This window comes from Ambystoma mexicanum, chromosome 3q (genome assembly GCF_040938575.1).
Source record: "Ambystoma mexicanum isolate Mex_15411 chromosome 3q, UKY_AmexF1_1, whole genome shotgun sequence".
NCBI lineage: Eukaryota > Metazoa > Chordata > Amphibia > Caudata > Ambystomatidae > Ambystoma > Ambystoma mexicanum.
This window is the reverse complement of record NC_090926.1, coordinates 1056457034-1056480236: the sequence shown is the minus strand read 5'-3', so window position 1 is coordinate 1056480236 and position 23203 is coordinate 1056457034. Positions and strand designations below refer to the sequence as shown.

Genomic DNA, 23203 nt, shown 5'->3' with positions numbered 1-23203 from the left:
GCTTTCTTGTCAACTATCATGCAAACATAGCATTGACATCATTTATGTCCCTCTAGCACTGCTGTTTGCTCCTGCTTTTTCACCTGAGCCCCTAGCCTGTCAGGTTGTTACTGTTCTCTGCAGGTTGCGCTCTTGGGGGGAAAAGTCTCCCTGTGAAAGGAGACCCCAGTCATTTTATTTTGGCGGCTTGGGCTGGGGTTATCTGAATCCAGTCACACACTCTCAGTTGATAATCACAATGCTTTGGACGTGAACATCACAGAAGAAAAGATTACAGCCAGATGGATTCTCTGCTTATTTCTCTTCTTTGGCTTCATGCTAGAATTTCAACGCATGGTTCTGGCTAACTATCACCCTCCTTTGACTAGTGTGAGCATCAACCGGAGTTACACCATTCCTATTGGCACCCCCAGACGGACAGACAGGGTTGTCCACTACTTCCTCCCCCGTTATTCGCACTTGTTATGGAACCCTTTGCCCAAAGGATCAGAGACAATTCAAGGATAATGCGTGTGGTGGTTGGTGGGGCCGCGTATAATAGCTTCCTTTACCCCGACAATGTCATGCTTACATTGACAAACCTCCAGAATTCTCTCTGTGCCGTTATGTCAGAATTGGTGAGGTTCGAGGCAGTGTCAGTGTTTTCTGTTCATTACCAGAAGTCCTCTGTGTTGGGTGTCCATATCCCCTGTGAGACTCTTGCTAGACTGGGAGTGATCTTTCCATTGCTTTTTAGGGGGTGCAGATTCCTGCCAAGAAATAAAGACCAAGGCGGTTTACTGGGGCAATTTCTCTTGTCTATTTAGTGACCTGGCTAATGATCTCCAGCATTATAGATATCATTAATGGGGTGGATTACCGCAGTGAAAATGTATCTCCTGCCAAGGTTCTTGTATGTCTGAAAGCCCTGCCTGTCAAGGTTCCTGCCTTCACTCTGCTAATGCTACATCGCGGGGTTCTGCATTTATCTGGGCAGGGAAGAAACCTAGGATCCCTAGGGTTGGCCCTGGGATTATTGTGAAGGTGGCAAGAATGTCAGGGGAGTTGATGTGGGCCGGAGACCTGACTAGGTATAATCTGCCCACCCAGGTTTCCCATATTCTGTCATGGAGAGATCTGGCACCCGTGTGCAAATGGATGGCCCTGGAACAGGCTTACACCCAGTGTAGACTGGATATCACTCCCCTTATAGACAAGACAAGGCTCTGGGGTCCCTCTGCTCCCCGAAATTCTCTGCATGTGTACATATATTATTGGTGTAGAACCCTGCAGAAGTTGGGGATGGTCCCTGGCATGGGTCAGCTGGCTGCTGTTCTTGCCAACCCGAGTTCTTCCTAGTCTGGGAACAATTAGTTTCTCACGTTAAACAGTGGGGGGACTGCGGTACCTGTCCCAGCTATGCCATGACAAATTCCCCCACTTGTTCATTGACTGCAACTGCATATTTTCTCTGGGGGAGAATGAGCAATTCAAATATACCTGAAACATGTATTGGATCGCCCATCCTTCAGTTCCGGACAGAGTACTAAGCGCTCTGGTAGGCCTGGGACATACATTCATGGAGGGGATCGAGAGGGGCAGAATCTCAGCCCTCTATAAATGACTGCAAGGTTGACTTATTATCAGCTAAACCATCATATCCTATTAGTTGGGAAATGGATGTGGGTCACCCTGTTGATGATCTGGCCTGGAAGGAGATTTGGGCCAGGAATCATGACTCCTCAAAATGTATTACCAATCGTGAATGCATGTACAGCTTTGCCACAAATGGTATTTGCCCGCTCTTACTTTAGACAAAATTAATCCGGTCCTGGAACTGGCCTTTTGGTAGGGGTTTGGCCCCAGGAAAGCTACTTTCACATGTGGTGGGCCTATCTGGTGACCCATACTATCTGAGTGGCTATTGTGGCTCTCGTTAAATAGATCTCAGGGGTAGACGTGCCACTTCATCCTTTATTTGTCCTCCTGGAATGTATGGTTGAGGATCTTACCACTATTTATTTTATTCATTTATAAAAGCATTGTGGTGCTGTTACAGAAGCTTCACTTGGTTACAGATACAAGTCTACACGTAGGAATGCCAGGGGAGGGATACATTACAAGGTTATACAGGTGGGTATGTTCCGTGGTTACAGAGTAACTACATTATGTACAGTTACAAGTAGGAATGCTAAGGGAGGGACACATTACAAGGTTATACAAGTGGGTATGTTCCATGGTTACAGAGGAACTACATTATGTACAATCTAGTTGAACAGCTTCGTTTTCAATGCTTTTCTGAACACAGTGAAAGATGTTTCATTTCTGAGATTGAGTGGTAGAGCATTCTAGTTTTTTGGTGCTAGCACCGAGAAGCTGGCGCCACCGGCTTTGGCTCCTTTGAAGGCTGGAACTGAGAGCTGGTGTGAGCATTGGGCCCACTTAGGTCTGTTTGCAGGCATCAGGTGAATTTGTTCTGACAGATAGGGGGGTGCGTTTTGAGAGAGGCATCTGTGGGTGATGGTGAGGGTCTTGAACAGTATGCGCTCCTTGACTGGGAGCCAGTGAGAATCACGTCTAGCCTGAGAGATGTGCTCCCTCCTAGGAATGCTTAGAGCAGCTCTGAGCGCGTTGTTTTGTGTTGTTTGCAGTTTGTTTATGTGTTTAGATGAAGTGCCTAGGAGCAGGACATTGCAATAATCCATCTTGGCGCCTACGGTGGCTCTGGCTATGTTAAGGCAGTTTTTGGCAGAGAGGTAATGTTTTATTGCATTGATTATTTTGGTTGTGAGAGCTGCTGAGGAAGAAATAGCGCTGACTTGACGTTTCATTGACAGGGTGGAGTCAAGGTACGCACCCAAGGTTTTAACTGCAGCAGAGACCGTGATTACAGTATTCTCAATGTTGAAGGTGCCGTATTGGCTGTCTAGTTTGTTCAGAATTTACTTGGGGCCTACCATTAAGATTTCTGTTTTGTCCCCATTGAGACATAAACCGTTAGCCGCCATCCAGGCCTGGATGAGTGCATACGTCTCCTTAAGAGTGTTAAGGTCTTGCTTGTAGGAACGGGAGAGAGGGAGGAGAATTTGTGTGTCATCGGCGTAGTTTGTAAACTCAATGCCGTGCTCGTCTAAATTGTTAAAGAGAGGTGGCGTGAAGAGATTGTGTTAAAGAGAGGTAGTGTGAAGAGATTGTATTTAAACTAACTTAGGCTTGGAGAATGACTCCCTTTGCCTTAGCTACTGGTAGTATCACTCTGTCCTTTAATATATGACTTTCCAATATATTCTCTGTAATTCTTCCAGCGGACTTAAGTAGTCCCTTTTCCCTCTTGGGGTCTCTTTTGTAGACTTACCATAGCTTTCACTTTGTTCACTTTATCTTTCACTGTACACTATTTCATATTCCCGGTAGGAGGGTTGTTTTCTCCTTACTTGAATATGGTTTACTTCAGCTGGGTCTTTCCCACCTTCTATCTGTGGTGCTACTTGTCGCTGCTTCCTAGATAGGATTTGGATTCTCAAATTATCACCGTCTGGGTTCCCTTTAGAATCTCTTCTCTTATCGCAGGGTATGGTTTGAGCTTTCTGTAAGGAAGGCATGATATCAGAGTAAGACAGCCACAAGTGACCACAGTTGAGGAGTGTTTATTGAACTTTCACAAGGAGGGTGAAAAATGCCTATCTAAACCTAAATCAATAGATGAGAGCAAGCTGCGACCATCAAATAGTAAATAAGTAGTCCTAGTGGCGTCTTGTCAAAAGAAAAGGGCCTATACTAAAAACCTATTGCCGATCCTTACTGCTACTTTACAAATAGTGTGGGGTAATATTCATGAAAAAGAAAGAAGTATTCACAAAAGGATGTTCGGGCTGTTGGCCTCCCTTCCCCATGTTTTCAGCACTGGGCAAGGCAGTTTGCTCGAGCCAAGCACACACCCTGGCTTTCTTGACAAGAGGATATAGTTCCAATTCCAGCATCAGGACATTCTGTGTTCAAGTCTCTTTTCCACCAAAGTCTCTTGATTGGGAAGGCCTGATGTACAAACCAAAATAGAAAGTTCTTTTTTTCTTATAATTATATGATTTGGGGTGTTTCTCCCTGAATACCCCTCTGCTGGGCTCAGATCCCTTTATTTTAAGATTAAAAAAATATTCCTTCTCTGGTGACTCACTGTTCACCCCGGATCCCCCTCAGCAGGGTTCAGATCCCTTTTTCACATTAAATGAGTCTCCTTCAGCCGGGCTCGAACCAATTCCAGTTCACTTTATACTTATCAAACACTTTCGACTGTGCACAGGGTTTAGCTTGACCCGTCGCAGGACCACTTCGATACAAAGTACCTTTCTTACAATGCAGTTGCCATTCAGTTGGATACCTAACAGAGACCTTCGAATGTGCACCCACGTGGTGCTGGACCACTCTGTACACAGTGGGGGTCATTACGAGGTTGGAGGTAAGTAACAGTCCTTACCGGCATGGAGCAAATACCGTTTCCGTGCAGTAAAGAGCCCGCTAATAGAGGGCAATTACGAGTTTGCGTGCACGACCTTTGCACCATGCCGGTAACAACATTACCGGCATGACGCTAAAGTCCAAAAAATGGCCCTTAGCGGCATCATGGAAACCCCAGACAGCACTATCGGCATCAATGGATACGGCATTAGCCGGCATCGCAAATAGCGATGCCTGCTAATAAGCGGAACCGGAAGTAGTGGCATCGCACAGGAACGGGAAAGAGCACAGCGGCCATCTTGAAAAACACAATCCATTGCCATCCTCACCACACAGGATCGGGATCCTTTTTCTGAGCACAGAAATCCACCATCAGAACCAGCATCATGCCCAAGGCAGTAAAAAAAGGCGCTTCCCGGCAGCGCAAAGAGCGCTTCAATGAGGATGAACTAACTATGCTAGCAGAGACACTGGCAAACAATGCAGAGGTTGTTTTTGCAAACAGCCTCAAGAGGGAGGCACAGATAAAGAAGAAAGAGATCTGGTAACTGGTTGCCCAAAAAGTCAGTGCCATAGGCAACACCCCCCACACGATCAAGGATGTCCGCAAGCGATTGGATGACCTGCGCCTGAGAGTCAGGAACATCCTGCCGCAAACCGGAGCCAGGCCATGGCTACTGATGGTGGTCCTAGCTCACCCATCAAGCTGGGCCGGTGGGAGGAGATCTGCGCCAGTACGATTGGCATCGAGGCCATAGAAGGAGTCGGTGAGATGGAACGTGGCGCCACCTCATCGGCTGATGGAGGTGAGTCTCCTAAGAAAACACTGTAATGCAAAGTATGATGATAGTCCACCAATTTTCCCCTAAAAAGAGCCAATGCATGGCCCAATACATACACATTTGACACATCCCTGCCTAGATGCCGTCCGCAGCACAGACACATGCACATGCATGCAGCATGGCAATGCCATACCTGACACACACCACACAAATATGAACATTGCATAAGTCACACTGGATGCAGGCCACAACAGAAATGCACATCATATAGCATACGCCAGCTCCAACATGAGTTACCCTGATGGATGCCTGCATGCTCCACCCATATAGCAAGCAATCTGGTCACCAAAACTCCACTGCCTAATCCCCTCTAATGCATAGAAGAGCATTAATACCAATGTAAGCATGATGCTTGTCAAACCATCACTCATGCCGTCCCTCTCTTGGTCCCCCACAGGCTCAGATCCTGACAGCGAAGCCCGGGACTCACCTTCCACATCGAAAGCCCCAGCCAAGCCACGACAGGCACTGAAGTTCCCAACAGCACAGGATGCCACGGCACTGGTGCCGCTAAGGCCCATTCCCACAGTCCCCACAACACCTGTGTCACCTGCACAGGAGACAGTGGGCGATCGGGCACATTCAGCAGAGAACAGCTCTGTTGGGGAGGCGGCAGCTATGGCACCCCAGACAGATGATGATGCGCAGGTCCAGGTGTGTGTTCCCATCGAGGACGACGCCTCAGGCCTCCCTGCAACACCCAGCCCTGCACCATCCCCCCAGGTCACACCTGTGTACTCCGACCATGACACCACAACGGAGCAGTCTGGACAAGGGAGCATGAGTCCCACAGAGGAGCCACATGGATTTGGTGATGTCACACATTCACCCTCCACCACTGGTGTACAGTAGGGGGTGCAACAGATGGGACAATCAGTGCAGCACCAAGAGGAGCTCACTTCCCTAGTGAAGCAGTTTGTTGCAGGCGGTGCCCAGATAAGGCAGGAGGGGCGCGACAACACCGCTTCCCTGAGGCAGGCCATTGAGGCAAGCACCACAAGAATATGCGAGGAGGTGTCTGCACTGAGGCAGGTCCTCTCCCACATAGCGGATTCCTTGGAGGCTGAGCGTCCGGCCCCCAGACTGGGGCAAATGGCCACCCCTTCCTCATCCAGCTCCACTCAAAGCAGCCCCCTACGCAGGTCCGCGTGCACCTTGTGCAGATCGGACATGCCTCCACCAGGTGCAGGAAGTGGAAGGATGTAGATGGGGCAGCGAGATTAAGGCAATAGACGCTGACACATGAAGCATTTGCTTGGACACCATGTGTGGGGGAGTTGTGGGGGAGGGGGGAGAGGGTGTGTTAGGGGAGTTGTGGGGGGGTTGAGGGGAGAGAGGGTGTGTGGGGGAGTTGTGGGGGGAGTGGGAGAGGGGAGAGGGTGTGTGGGGGAGTTGTGGGGGGAGGGGTTGTGGGGGGAGAGGAAGGGGGAGAGGGTGTGTGAGGTGGGGGGTTTGAGCGCTTGATTCTATTGGGCAGTTTAATACACCCATTGTATAAAAAAAATCTTGAGTGGACATTCCTTACTGCATATGTGGCATTTATTGATATACAGTGAATAGTGTACATGTACTCCCACACCCAGTGCCCTCAGTCCCACATTCATGTCACCCTCTGCACCCAAGTGTGTTAGAAATATTGTGCAATCACTGACTGACGCACAGCACATCCCGCCTGTGCATCGGCACCGCAATGTGCGCCCACATCTTCTTCATCCCCTTCATCATCACCAGGTGGTTGCAGTTCAATGTCAGGGGGCAGGGGCACATTCCGTCGGATACACATGTTGTGCAGCATGACACATGCCATGATGATCTTGGCCACCTTCTCATGGCTGTAGAGAAGGGCCCCACAAGACCGGATAAGGCAGCGAAACCGTGCCTTCAATAGGCCAAAAGTCTGCTCGATGACCACATGGGTACGGGTATGGGAACGATTGTAGTCCTCCTTGTGCCTGCTCTGCGGGTTTCGGACAGGGGTGAGGAGCCACGGCTTCAAGGGATAGCCACTATCACCTGCATGAGAGGAAATTAAAGGTATATGTTAGTTGATTCGTGATGGACAGCTGTACTTGTCACACATGGCTGCTGATAATTGATGGTCACATGCACATGTCCCTGGTTGTATGCACACATTTCTCATGCCCTCAATGTGTTCTGTGCTATGACTTATGGTGTGGGTTGCATCTTCAAGATGATACACGGTGTACACTGCCTTGATGTTGCTCATGCATTGTGGACGCATATCGCTGTGTTTGTGTTGCATATGTGATATGTAGTGTTCTGCATGACTGGCAGCGTTGGCAGTACTCTGCATTATTTGCCATTCAGCGCTGATTATTCCCATGGGGACATGCTGCACTTCTGTGGTGGTGCCGTCCCTCTGCCAAGCAGTGGATTCCCTTGGTGGTTTTGTTTAGTGCGCTCTCATGGATGCTTGTCCTGTGTGGTGATTTGCTGCAGACATTTATATAGTGTATATTCACAGCATGTTGCGGGATTGTGTTACGGAGGGTAAGGTACGATGATGGGTGGTGCACGTGCTGTGGGATGTGGGGTGGTTTAAGTTTGGCATGTTGGGATAGGTGTGCAGCTTACCTCATTGCTATGGGATTTGGTTGTCATGTTCAGTTTAGGATGCTTAGGAGCACATTATTTTGGGATATGCACATCGTGCTGTCACAACAACAATGAAACCATGGTGGTGTGTGCATCTATCCCCCATTTCACTGCCATGTGCCTGTCATGCAACTTACCAAGCAGCGAGGCATGTCGTCCTGCATGTCGCTCCATGTAGCGTGGTAGCGTGGAGTTCTGCAGGACCATTGAGTCATGAGTTGATCCGGGATATCGGGCACAACAATGTGTGATGTTCTTGCTGGCGTCACTTACCATCTGCACATTGATGGAGTGGTATTGCTTGCGATTGCGGTATGCCAGCTCCATGGCATGCGGGACCACCAACTCCACGTGGTTGCATTCAAGGGCACCAATACAATTTGGCATGCCTGCCAGTGCATGGAAGCCAACGTTTGTATCAAAAATCTCCTGGGGAGTCCGTGGTAGGGATATGTGGTCCCTTGTGTACTTCAGGAGGGCATCCAGCACTTGGTTCAGCATGCGAGAAAATAAGGATTGTGATATGCCATGAATGTGCCCCACTGTGTGCTGGTAGGTATCTGTGGCAAGGAAGTGGAGAACCAACATACCTTCAGTAGAGGGGGTATGGCAGTGCGTATTTCAATGAGGCTGACAATGTTGTCATGTATCATGTCCACAATGGTGGTGATGGTGTCCCGGTCCAGACGGTACAGGGTGTGGATCTGCTCAGGGGTTAGGTTGAATGGACTGGCTCTGATGCAGAGGATTGGGGGCTGCCTGCGTGGTACACCTGGTTTCACTGGTGGGGCATGCTGGACCTGTCTCACCCTCCTTCTCCTCCTACATCTCCTCTGTGGGGCCTGCTGTTGTTGTTGCTGGTATAGCAATGCAAGCATGTCCTCCAGCCCCAGTATTGCTACTACTAGTGGTATCATTTTGGTGTGGGAAAGGGTGTGGTGTGTGGGTGTGCTCCTTTTGTGCTTGCCCAGACTCCATTGCCTCCACCTGTGCTGATTGTGTGCACCTGTGGCAGTTGGGAACACTGCACATAGCAGTTTACGGGTGCTTTGCGATGCCGGCATGCCGGTATCCCGTATTAGCGCCTTCATGATGCCGGTATTTGCATGTACGCCTGACTTGTGATGTCCTCCTATTAGCGGCATCCCAGTATTTCCGGCCTGAAGGCACCCGTTATTAGTGGTGCCTCTAATACCGGGTTTGTGGGTCGAAAGAGCCTGGAGCGGTATGCGGTGCTGGAAATCCTTTACCGGCATCATTTTTCCATTCCCTCCAACCTTGTAATGCCCCCCAGTATCTGGTTTGGCTTTTTCCAAGTATATTCATTCCTTTAGTTTCCCCTTGTTCGCACCTCTCATCACATGAGCTTCAAACACTGTCCTTTGTGGATTTCTTCATACAATGTTGCTGCTTGTAACCTTGTTTCAAACACAAGCTGATTTCATATCGGTTTCTCCGACTCACCGGCTGTGCTGCTTCTACTTGCGTGGCTTTCTTGCAGGAGCCAAGGTAGGTACCACGGTGGCAATCGTTCCTCCTGGCCTGGGTTATCGACACAGAAGTGCCCCAGATACTTTTGATGCACAGCATAGGCTTGTTCAGTTTCAGTTCACGGTCTTAGGCTTCTCACTTTCCCAGGCTCGTAAAAGTAACGGTTTTTAGAGGTGAAGGGTACTTCCGTCCTTGCAACCATCGCCGCCTTTCTCTTCATGTTAAATCACCACCTTAGAACTGCTGCTTTCTCATGTGCTGTTCCTTTCACATAATGTGCTTTCATGCTCCACCTTTTATCCATGTGGGGAAGTGTGATGGGAGTCAGGTGTCTGTAATAATTAGTAATTGCCTGGCATTGCCTGACCAGGGTGTTGGGACATGTCAGGTATATGGCTCTGGTGTTATTCCCTTGTCGCGCACGATGAACTGCTTGTGAGAAAGTGATTATGTAGGGAAAGGTGGGGGGGTTGAGCTTCCAGGTATCCTACCTGGTAGGATGGAGAAAACAGGAAAGGGGATATTGCACCTCACTCTTCAGTGTCCCACTTCCACTCCCCGAAGACCCCTCATCCAGGTGATCCTCCCGCACTGGTCCACCCCCAGGAACTGAATCCAATAGCGATGGCTGTGTCCTGGCCACCTGGATGACAGATTCCCGGGCACTAGCGGGTAAAACACCTTCAGGGTTCTCACATACCCTTCCCCTATGCGAGGTGGATATGTTGGGTCTTTGTCCAGGTTCTTCATTGTTAAGACCTGGGAAAGAACAGGGACGAGATATATCCAGTGACTCTCGCATAATCCACTGATCTCTTTTTGATGGTATAGGTAGAGGTGTGGTGGTTTTGTCAGTCTCTCGAAAATATCCCATGAACTAGTCTCTAGGGATTGCCTCTGATTTTATAGTTTCTAGTTTTTCCCAATACCATATTGGAAAGTTCTGGCAGTAATAATGTGAATGCCACCAGTCCTGGGGTGAAAACCCTCTAGAGGGAGGTGGAGTTTCCTGCAAGAGTGTGGAAAATGTAGGGAAATCTGAACCTAGAATAACTTCTTCGGGGAGACTAGGAATGTTGGCTGACGATATTAAACGGGATTCGCCCCTGATGTTAATGTGTATGAGCTCATTACGCAGACCAGGGATTTAGCCCGAGACTAAGAACTGCACATACTTTTGCAACAGCGAAATCCAATGTATGGACCTCGTTCAATTTGTTACTCAAAGCGCCAAGACCGAATCATCTCTCAATAGGAAACCAATATACTGAAAACATCCAATGAGCAAGAATACCTTATGGATGGTTATCTGAATGTAATACATGAATGGACATTACAAATATAGACACAGAAGGAACTAGCCTTGAAAACGATGCCTATGTCGAAACACGTGTCGGCTCATTAAGAGTGTTAATAAACCTCATCTATATATGAACCTATGACTTGTTCAATTAAGACTTGCTTAATATTGAAAATTATGAATTAGTTTTAGGAGGTAGCGCGACTTGTAGGTCATCATTTCTTCAAGTATAGTTGGGGGTGGGTGTACTGTGCCGGGTGGGTAATAATGCTGTTTCTTTATTTTATTAACTGTCATTGATGCTGCAGATGTAACTGGCCTTTGTTTGTATCGTATCCATGTTCAAATAAAAGGTGTTGATCTGGAGCCACTCTTGGGCACAGACATGCTTTAAACAAGCTAAAATATTGGAGACTGTTATTTGTATACAATTTAACACGCCAAAACAAACAAATTGGCTTCCACAGCAATTTGGATGCTATCCTTGTGGCTCTTGCATCATCTGCAAACATATTAAAAGCACCTCCTTCAAAGTCAATTATATCAATTAGATGCATCATATTAGACATTGCATTGACTGTAACACCTAATTTGCTGATTATGATCTTATATGCGCATGTGAGAAAGTCTGTATTGCCTGTACAAAAAGGAAGATTAAGACCCGAGTTTTGGAACATCTTATAACTATCAAACTCAAAGTTGACAATTACCTTGTAGCATGCCACTTTGCCAAATTACACAATCAGGATTGTGTCCTCCTTCAATGGATTGGCCTTGGTATGATAAAAGCACATCCTTGCAAAGGCAATAGGGAGCTTATGCTCAGGCGATTGGAAACTAGATACATTCTAAGATTCAATTGTAGAATTTCTTTTGGCCTTAATACGACTCAGGATTGGCATGTTTTTCTTTAAATAATGTTAATTTCTGTATTATGTTTTCTTGGGTCCTTGATTTATAAAACCAGATGCCATTTTATTGCAAAATAATTCTTGATACTTTTTCCTTTATCATCGTCCTTTTCTTAAGTAGACTTGCTAGTTTTTTTTAATGATACAAATTGATGAAATTGCTAGGTGGCTTCTTGCTGATGCATATAACATATATAAGTTAATAATTCTGATTCAACATCTGGATCTCTAATTATAAAATGATTGTAACATCACTATGTAGCTACCATTAGAATATGCAACACTATAATGTCAGCCAACATAACAACCAGTTGATATTGCAGGTTGGAAGTGTGTTCCGCTTTCGAGATTATTGTATAAGATATCTCTATATCTCTTTAGCTTACTATTGCTCATTTTAATTCCTTTTCTTCTTCATTGTGTTTTGCACTTTACATTCCTTATCATGCACTGTTATTTTATGATGAATGTCTGTATTCCAGGTTTTTGGCAAACTACTGAAAACTGTTTGGTGTCATGGGTAATGAAGTTCCTTAATGATTGTCTTTAAAATGTTAGTCCTACCTTAATGTCTTTTACCATGAGTAAGCTGTGAAAGACAGTGAAATGATGCCCCTCCCTTTTTTGTGATATTTAATCAACATGATTTTAAACTGCAGCCTTGATGCTCCCATGGATATTCTTGAGTGTCATGCTGCGCTGAACCCCGTCTGTCTCTGGGTTACTCTGCTGTTGTGTTTATTAATATACATATATAATTGGGAACTTTGTAAAGAATATATGTTATCTGTGGCACCACGTAGAGATATATCTCAAGCCACAGTTCATTCAAGCCACTGCACCCAAATCACATACTCAAATTCATATTGCAAAGTGGAGAGAAATAAATGGTGTCCTAACATCACTGAAACAGCACAAAAATGCTGTTTTTAAGTGCAGTGAAGAATGGCTGGGTGAAGAAAAGAAAAATTGTATAGTGTACATTCCTCTGGTCCAAGATATGCTGGCTTATTAGGCAATGTGTTGCAAAATGCACTCTCATACTTTGCAGTTTACACACAACGAACATGTGCAAAACCACATTTTCAACAATCAAATACAATTGGCAACTTAGTACAGCATATATATATTTACTGTTCTCTATGGCACCATGTAAAGGTATGCCTAGCACCACAGTCCATTCAGTCCTCTGCACCCAACTGACATTCACATTAGAAAGTGCAGAAATTAAATGTAAGTCCTACCATCACCAAAACAACCGAATAAAATGCTACCCAGAAATATGAGAGGGGGTCTATCACTTTGGTGTTAGGGTGAAGCCCATTGTGGGGACAGAAGAATAGAGGGAGTGGGCAGAGGCTGGAGCCAGGGGAAGGAATGCATGGTGTAATGAATTGCGGGTATCAGTTACTTCTCCCCAGGGGGAGCCTTTCCATGTGAGGCTAGGGAGGAGAGTCCGCTACACAATGCCCTTTCTAAGAGCAGAGACAAGCGTGACCTCATCGGGAGAGACTCGCCTCTTGGGGACAAGCACTCCTGTGCCGAAGAGGTACCCCCTGAATCACACACCTACAACCCACCACTAACAGCTTCTACCAGAAGAAGACATGAGGAACAAGCTAATGTTTGTTATTGTGATGTAGAAACATTAAATCAACATGAGGAAGAATATTGATATAATACTTAGAAGAAGATTGTGCGACTAATACAGAATACACAGGGAACAGTGAAGAAGGACTTTGACGTTCTGCCTGGGAAGAACCAGCAACAAGCAATAAATTAAGGAGGAGGAGCCCTGTTTGAAGAGCGAGAGAAGCCATGGGGTTTAGTTTAAACTGTGCGAGGAGAGCAGAGAGAGACTGGGACGCGCAGCTTCCTAGCGTGGAAGGATGCTGTTGTGCAAAGCCGACACAGCAGAAACCAACAAGGGAAGCTGAGGGAAGGAAACCTCGGGCTAGAAATCGAAGCCTAAGTGGTGGCGCATCCGTGAGGCGGTGAACTGTTGAGTCCAACAATGACGCCACCACCACAGAGCCGTTCACAGCACAGGGTGGGTTCGGAATGAGAGAAACCGAGAATCAGGAAGCCGACCTAGCGAAAGAAGGAAAGGATCCCATCCTGAATGCAGGTCCTGGGACGCTAACCCCAAGAGAAAGAGGTAACGGGGAAGTGGGAGACTAGGAAGGGATACAGAATATAATGAATGGAAGAAGCTTACTTGTCTCATAGTTAAGATTACCAAAGAAGAGTGGGAAGTTATATGAAAGCACTCATACTCATCTCAGTGAAGACTGAATAATGGAGAAAGCTGAGAATCTTTATTTGCACCTTGATATCTGTACTAATAATGAAAGAACAATAGAGAAGTGAGAGAAGTGAGAATCATTACTGGAACATTCATACTCGTCCCAGTAAGCCTGAAGAGATGGATAGAAGTGAGAATCATTACTGGAACATTCTTACTCGTCCCAGTAAGCCTAACGATGTGGAGAGAAGTGAGAATCAATATTGGAATATTCATACTAGTCATAGTACACCCTAAAAGGTGGAGCGAAGTGTGAATATTTTATTGGGACATTCATACTCGTCCTAGTAAACCCAAAAAGTTGGAGAGAAGTGAGAATAATTACTGGAACATTCATAACTGTCTCAGTAAGCCCAATGAGGCAGCGAAAAGTGAGAATAATTACTGGAATACTAATACTCATCCCAGTAAGAATAAAGAAGTGGAAATAAGTGAGAAGCGTTACTGGAACTCCCATACACATACCAGTAAGAACAAAGAAGTGGGAATAAGTGAGAATCGTTATTGGGATCCTCATACTAGTCCCAATAACTTTCAAGTGATAGAGTAAAGAGAAAATCCTTTTGGGAATATTTCTATGACCCAGCCTGGGAAAAGACTGGACATTGCATAGAGAAAAAGTGGCAAATGTGATAAAATGTGAGAGAAGAATAACCTCGGAAGTGGGAACCAAGGAGTCAAGGACACAACAGAGGAACTGAAGAACCCCATTTCTGAACTGCACAAACGAATTAAAGTTGTGAACTACCTATTGATAAGTTACTAAAGGGACTGTGCTGAAAAGCAGACCACAGGAGAAGGGAGTCATTCTTCTGTGCCTTAGCTTGTTTTGATAGTGGTTGGGACAGAATAGGTTAGTTTTGGACGGAGAACAGATCTTCCTTTTTGACACGCACCCTAGTTACTTTGTGGTACTTTGTGTAAAACCCATAGTTTAGGGAAATGTAGGCATTGGCGCCTTTTCATTTGATAAGAAAGATTTAAAATGAAAGACACAAGCCTCTGGGGGTCATTACAAGTCCGGCCGTAACCCGCCGGTGCTACCATTGGGTTGCCGCCAGACTGTAGCACCCTTTCTGCAGCCTGAAATCACGTTGCCACAGGGACATTATAAGTCCCGACGGCCCGGTATTCAGGCGGCGGAAAATGTTAGTCCCCATTTCCATGGCAATGGGGACTCGGAAGCACTGGCACTGTTAGTAATGGTGCTGGTGCTTCCATGACAACTGTGCCTACCTGGGCTGATACGCCGGCAGGTACAGTTGTAGTACGGCGGTCCAGAAAGGGTGCCTGTACGTTGCTGCCGGCAGCCTTATTTCCGGATCGCCGTACTTGTAATGACCCCCTCTGACCTTCTTCTGACCCGCCACATAGGCCATGAACGTGAACTGGAGAGCGGTGCTCTGCTACAGTTCGTTCAGCACTAGCCTCGCAACTGTGGTTAAAAAGGCTTCTTTATTTGACATAACAGGTTATATATTTCACTCACTATATTGTCCCCACTGTGGGGGTGGTGTCACAGCTTAAGGACAATGTGTCATGAGCTTTTTAAGTTTGGTGAACCAAAGAGAAATTGTATGATGTACAGTGCTCTGGTCCAAGATGCTGGCATGTTAGGCACTTTGTTGGATAATAGACGATCATACTACACAATTTACATGCAGAACACATGCAATACCAAACTTTCAACAACCAAATAAAATAGACAATGTGGAGGGTTTGGGGGGGGTTCGTGACGCTCAGCATGAGTTTAGTTGCGAGTGCAGGGGATTAGGAGGTTGTTGCAGGATTAAAAGAAGGGACACAGGTGCGATAGATGAGTTTTGAGTGGGTGGTAAGGAATCAAGGGGCAGTTGAAGTGGCGTTTGGGAAGTTTATGAATGATGGTGATGGGGAGGAAAGAGGACGAGATTTGGGGGAGTGGCATGGTAAGAGGGAGGTGGGATTGGTCATGGGAAGAGAAAGAGGGGCAGAGGACAGTGAGGAGGAGTAGGATTGGTAATTGCATACAGTGCTTCAGATGGAGGGGAGAAGGGTACTGTAGATGAGGGGAATGGGGAGATCAGGTGCAGTTAAAACAATTAATTACAAGGCCTTATGTTGATACATGTTGTTTAAACAGGAATTGCAGAGCATACACTAGACTAGGTAAGAGTCATGCGTGTCCCATATATGACTATATAGTATTGAATACTTCCTTCTTGGCTGAATGATTGCCACCAGCTTCTCACTTAATGACTGGCACTTTATCCTTGTCTGTATGACTGATTCTGCAGCAGTGACATCTACCCATCATGTCTTACCTGCCTTGTTCTCCATGCCCATGACAGTATCTTCCTTTGATTCCACTAGTGCTGGGAGACCACCCTTGGCCAAGAGATGTACAAAATGACTGTCTTCGACTTTCTCTGCACCCTCCTGTTAACTCTGCTTGTGCGGCTCCCGCGGAGGTATGTCCATGCTAGAGACTGGTGTCTTTGCAAAATTGGATTGTTGAATTCAGGTTTCTTTTGAGTTTTGGTTTATAGGTGGTGCTCTATCGCCATCTAGTATGCACAAAATATATTTGTATGATATGAACAGAACTGCAGATGCTATCCAGCCCTTCCAGCATTCCTGGGATTGACATTTTTTGATAGACTGGTTTGTGGTAGTTTTCTTGGCTGAGAGCTATCTTACTCTATTCATATGATTATGTATTTTCATAAGTTTTGAAGACTATCTCACTCTGAACTGAAATGGGCGCAGAAGAGGGTCAGACTGTTTATTTTACTGGGTCATTTAAAAGCTTTGAAAGGTAAAGAATCTGTCACAAACAATAACACAAGAGAAACTTCTCAGTGCAGTGGCATGGAAAATAAGCAATTGCAGAGCCTGGCCTTAGCATATGTGTGAAATGACAACGTGGCATCTTTAAAAAAAAAAAATAATAATCATATGTGAATTTTGAAAGTTTGTACTTTATTGAGAATTTGTTACAGTCAATATGTGACTAAATGTTGCTATCACAGTTTAAATGTAGTATAAAAACGTTATATGTACATATGTATGGAATTTATAAAGTGAAATTCCTAGCTAGGAAGCAGCGGAAAACTGTTTATAGCGGATGTACCCAGGGGGTTACAGGTAAGAATCATGGGTAGCAGAGGAGCATGGGTGGGAGGGTGAAGCAGAGGAGTGGGAGCTCGAAGGGGGCAAGGTAGGGGTCAGTTGAGCAGTCAGCAATTGGAGAAGTGTTCTTTGAAATGTAGGGTCTTTAAAGATTTTCAGGGATCTCTTACTTGTAAATTATTTTATATTTGATTATCACATGTGGAGTAAGACACTGTAGTGTTTTATGATTAATGGGTTGGATCCTACACTTGAGGTACTTCTTGAAGTGGAGGGGCAGTTTTACCTTCATTGGCAATCTGTCTCAGAGACGAGGTCCATTGCAGGAAAAGGTATATTTCTTAGTTGTTGCACTGGCCATTGAAGATGGTGAAATTCCAGGTGGAGTCTTATTGTAGTTGTTACTACTATGTAGGTGATTCACGCTGTCTTAAAAATAGTGCCTGCTGCAAGGGGTAGCCAGTGGAGCTCCTTGAGTTTGAGGATTGGGATACATGTTCTTAGTCCTTTATTGAGACGTACTGCAGCATACTGGATGGCTTTCAGATGTGAAAACGTGAAATCTAGGACTCCTATGAACAGGACGTTGCTATCTTCCAGGTGGCAGAGGACCAGGGCTCGGACAACTCTTCTGAAACTTGGAGCATGGGTGAAAGGCTTGACTTTGTGAAGAAGCACAAAACTGGTGCCATGCCGCTTGGGTCTTTTAGGTGATGTGTGTTTTGAATAAGTGATTCCAGCCAGTTAAACGCCAAGACATTCTGCATTGGGTGAGAGTTTAGGCGTAAATCCATTGAGCTTCATGTCACTCACCCAATTCTAGACTTGCTAATTGTTTTGAGGTGCCAAAGAGAATTAATTCTCCCTATGGTAATTTCTGTGCTGCATTGTAGTTAGAAACCAGATTGGTAGTACTGTAGGAGATTTTGCTGAGGGACCTTTAGTGCAACTAGATGGCAACAGTCTTCTCAATCACTCTTCTGAGAAAGGGTTAATGCATAATGGAATGATTGTTGACAGGTTCATCTGGGTCTAGTGTGTGTATCTTTAGCAGCGGGCGGTTTCCTGCGATTTTCAGTGCGTCTGGGAAGGTACCTTATATGAGGGATGCATTGGTGTTGTTAGGAAATGGTGTGGGTGTTTTCCCTATGCTGATGTTCACAATGGAGGATGTTGTCTTTGTAAGTAGTAGGTTTGACGGCTGAGAGAGTGTTGATCCAATCTTCTGGAGCAATTGTCCTGAATTAGGTTTGTCGTGATATGTTCCGAAATGGCACGTGTGAAGAATCCTGAGGATCCATCACTAAAACCCTGCCTAAAGTCTCCTCCCATGTGGCCAGGGGAGGACAGACACTACCTGATCCCAGCCCTAGGGGTAGTGTACTGGGGGTGGATCGCCTGGGTGGAGACAAGGCCCAGTGTAGTGAGGCGATTCCCTGGGATGAGACACTGTATTTCTCCTCTGAAAGAGATATTATTTCCAATATGCCAGAGGAGGTGATGGCTTATTGTCATTTTAACATCTCTTCACCTCCTGGTAAAACTCAGATGGTAAATTCTAAGGGTTTAATTCCACAACATATGATGCCAAAAGAACAAATCTTTTATATCCCTAAAAACAAATGTCCTCAATGCTAAAGGTACACTACAACGAATAGTGAGAATATTGCCTTCTCTACACCTTCCGCTGGTAAGGTTGAAACTTTCAATCCCTCTTTTAAAATGACTAAGGGAATTCATTATACCCTTAAAATTATACCAGAAGTGAACTACATGTCTCAGAATCCCATAGGGACTGAGATGATGAAGAGGCATGTAGATGTAAAGGACAGGCAAGTAGGCCCAACACCAAGAGGTGGAAGGTAGATGAAGCTGGAGCAGGAGTGTCAGGAAATCTATTGTCAGAAAAAGACCTGACCACCTCTCTAATCCGCTTTTGTTTCATGGGTCAGGTTCAACTACAAGTAAAACAAACCATGTTAACAGTCACTTCGGCAAAACACCAATGCGCTTCCTGTCTTTCCAAGAGCGTTGGGGGTTGCCATGGAAACAGTAGCATCCAGTTCACCGTCTCATATACACTCGTTTGCAGCAGCGCAGCGTACGGCCTGTCAGCTGATAACAGATATAAGCTCCACCCAGACCCTCGAGCAACGCTTCTGAAGTTGCATTCAGCCGCGATAACTTGTCACTTCGTTTCTTGATATTTGGCCTTTTTGAACTCTGTTTGCTTACTGGTATTGATTCTGTCTTAGCCCTTGTCTGCACTACGCCTGGATTTTCTGACTCGGAACACACTACGGACTCTTTGACATCTCCTTTGATTCTGCTCTGCTACGGTTACCGCCACGAACGTTACGACCCAGGAATGGACTATGGACTTCTTCGCTTCACGGATTTGTTACGTTACTTCATGGAACTTTGATCTCTACGTGTTTTCAAGACTTTGGAACCTTCTGTGCTCGGACTAGAGACTTCTTGAGTGAGTACTTGTTCTTGCTAGGCGTCCTTGTGCTGTCGGTGTTAGGACTCTTTTCTGGACTCTGGACTCCATTTCAGGCGTCCTCGTGCCGGTGGGTTAGGGGATTTTCGCCACTCCCCTGCACCAGCAATTCAACATGCTCTGATGGGTTACGCTTATCCAAACTGGGAACAGGAAGTCTTCTGATCTACTTGATGTCTTTTTCTGAGTAACACAAGTAAGCCTTCTGATTCAGACCTCTGGTATTGCCTGTCATTGAATGGTTAAGGTCCTGACTATTGCCTTTCTTACAGCAAGCTGTCCTGTGGGTTCCTGTCCTGCTGGGTTTCTCCCGCTTCTGGTCAATAGACCTCTTAATTTGTCCTTTTGTACAATTGAGAGTTATATTGGCAGAAAGAATTAGTCCTCTACATGACGAGTTTCAACTGCCAGTAGGTGCACACCCCTATAACAGGGTGTAATCTGACAAGGAGCTGGAAGGCTGCAGTAGTAGTAGAAGGATAAGAGCACAGAGCTGGCAGTTCATGAGGAAATGTGATCACTTAAGGGACGTCGGGACATGAGGAAAGCAGATTTCACATGTGTGAGAAACCTGAAGGTGCTCTCATGTCTACTCCCCATGGATCTTCTGTTCAGGTGGTCAGGGAAGGGCCATTGCTTTTGGATCCCGACCGAGGGGGTGGCCAAGTGAGGGAGGATCACCTGGGTAGAGGGTCCTTGGGGACTGGAGAGAGGGTCTGAAGATGAGACATGGTATCCCCCTTTCCTAGTACTAACCTACCCTAGCCTTTATGGGCCATTGTCAGGGATATGCGTGATTTTACCGGGGATAAATAACTCACGACGGAAATGACCGGACATTTGTACATTTCCCAATGCGGTCATCAATTATAAAACAACCCCAAATACATACAAGCACACATCCCCACTCACACCTGCAACACAACCCCACCGTTAACAAACCCCCAACGAACCCCAACTCTGTACTTACCTTTCATTCCGAAGGTGCCGTGTCCCTGCGACGCCGGTTCCCTTTCACTTCCTTTCACTTGATCATCCCCTGCGTGCGGAGGGCAGGTGCCCTCTCCCCCCATCTCCATGTGTTCCTGTAATGATGACCAGACTGCAGACGCAGCCCTGGAGGAGCCCCGTGCCGTCATTCTGCTATTAGTGCACAACAAAGATCACCCGCATCATCCTGAACCCAGTACCTGCATCTGCTCATCAGCGAGTGCCAGAATCCAGCATTTGTTTGCCACCGAGAAAGCACAGAGCCACCACTTCAAAATGGCTGCCCGCATGTTTGTATCCTGTTGCTAAGCAACACAATCCATATCAGCGCTGCCAGACTGCCTCCTGATTGGCTGCTGCTCCCTTGAACACAAAGCCATCATTGCCGGAAGGCGTAAGCCGGCTGTGGACCTCTACCAAAAAGAACCTCGTTATAAGGACTTGTCTGCTGCTGTCCACTGCGAGCCGCGGAGGAGCGGAACACAACCCTTGTACCTGCACCGAGATATGCGACCTGTGCACACTAAACCCCAAAACTAAGGTAAGCGCCCGGCTCTTACAACCTACGGCGCACATACAGTCCTCCTACGAGTGTCTCCATACAGTTCCAAACCCCACAAATAAACACTGTGATTTATTCATGTATTGTATCCCTGTTCATGACACTTTACGTGACTGTGTTCTATATCCACTTTATTGTTAACTACCGTCAAACACATTAACACGAAACCTAGCTTTGTAAGATTACTCACCTGATTACGTGCTTTACAACCAGGCCGATCACAATATGCAGAGTCTAGAAAGCCTTGCCGAAGGTTCTGAATCACCAAGCATATCATATTAAGATGTTCAAATAAATGTACTGCCTATAAAAGTACTGCCTACCTAGCCATAAAACCAGAACAGTAAATAATGGTTTGTCTACAGAACTTACCACTACTGTAGTTATACTAACTTACTCTTACACGTGCAAACTGCATGCCTAGATGCCAACAATTGGCCCGGCATACTTCATAGACATCCATCTTCGGCCTACTGCACCCTCCCTACGATTTATATGCCAGTCTTGTGACCTAGACCTAGCCTATTGTCTACACATCGTGTTTACAAACTGTATCTAGACTATTATGCTTTAATTGCTTCATACTGTACTACTCACTGTGCTCTAACGCTAGAAAAGATTGCGTCGACAGCGCCTAGCTGCCTTATACGCTATGCTTATTGTGCTCCATTTGGAGATACTAAAACTAGCCTACTGTGCCTCTTCTGCCTAGACACTGTTGCTTATAGTATCTTGTACTGCATTATTTTTAAAATTACATCTAGACCACTGTGCACTACATCCTTTGTGCTTGACCATCAGAAACTGAAACCAGCCTACAATGCTTAGATGCTTTATACCTCCTGCTCATTGTGCCCTGAACTGAAACACAACTTTCAGCTTATTGTACCTCAACTGTACTATTCAATACCAATCATTGTGCATTATCCCTAGAAATATTGTTTCAACTGCACTACTTTCTAAAACACTCACTGTACATCAGTTAAAACTCAAACCTAACCTATTGTGCCTCCTGGCGTAGCATACTCCTGTCGACTAAACGGGACTATAGCCGTTTGCACCTTACTACAAATATGAATATGAGAAACTCTGCTCAAACCTCTTTAGCTGTCACCATTATAATAATTATCCACCAGACTACCTATACTAACTGCCTCACGGTAGGTCACCCACCAATGACCATGACCAGCACCAGATCCCTAACATGTCCAGTCATAGAAAGGAACAACAAACTTCAAGTTAGGTTACCTCGCCTCCACGAACCACGAGCGAGCTTCCTATCCAAACAGGACTACTATCCAAACAATAACCGTTCCAAATCTAAACTACCCCACTATCCTGATAAACTAGCCTCAACTATATTGCAGAAACTAGCTAAAACTAAACCTAGAGTTCTCAAATCCACTAAAACTCGTACAATTATCAAATCAGCCAACTTCAACATGGTCCTAATAAACACTAGATCTCTGGTAGCAAAGGCTGCAGACATAGCCGACCTGATCACTTTAAATAATTTCGACCTCTTAGCAGTCACTGAGTCATGGTTACATGACACAGCAGGCAGAACTAACGCTAGAGGAGAAGGTATTGCCATCATACCTAAAACACAACTAGCAATTCGACTTATACCATCACTTCCAACTACTTCCTGTGAAATGCTCAGAGCAAAAATACCAATATCCAACTCTAAGACACTAACAATGTATCTAGTGAATAGGCCTCCAGGACCGATTGGATCCTTCGAGGATGACATCTCAAGTATCCTCTCCAACAATACAAAGGAAACCTCTCAGGAACTAGGGGACTTCAACCTTGGTTTTAATGACCACACAGACAATGACGCGAAAGCTATCACTAATATGCTCCTAGAACAAGGATTGACCCAAAAAGTAAACCAACCAACACATTCATCATCATCTACTAACCCCGATATACTAGCTGACACTTACAATACAACTATGTCTAAAGTGTTGGATTCTATCGCACTGCTTAAATTGCGTAAAAGCAAACCACAAGTACATCTAAATGCTTGGTTCACCCCACATTTAAAAGAATTTAGGCAAAAAAAAGAAAATTGGAAGCCTTATGGCGTCACCCCCCATCAGCAGAAAATAAAATGAACTTGACTAAATTTGCTG

At 45.7% G+C, this 23203-nt stretch overlaps 1 protein-coding gene across 2 annotated transcripts in view; it reads left to right on the top strand.

Annotated features, from left to right (window-relative positions):
- The window catches only part of TMC8 (transmembrane channel like 8), a 719897-nt gene that overhangs the window by 396414 nt on the left and 300280 nt on the right, over window positions 1–23203 (top strand). For both annotated transcript variants that reach the window (XM_069655257.1, XM_069655258.1), the window contains one exon: window positions 16252–16349. In XM_069655257.1, coding sequence (XP_069511358.1) covers window positions 16252–16349 — 98 coding nt within the window. The remainder of the gene's footprint in view (window positions 1–16251; window positions 16350–23203) is intronic.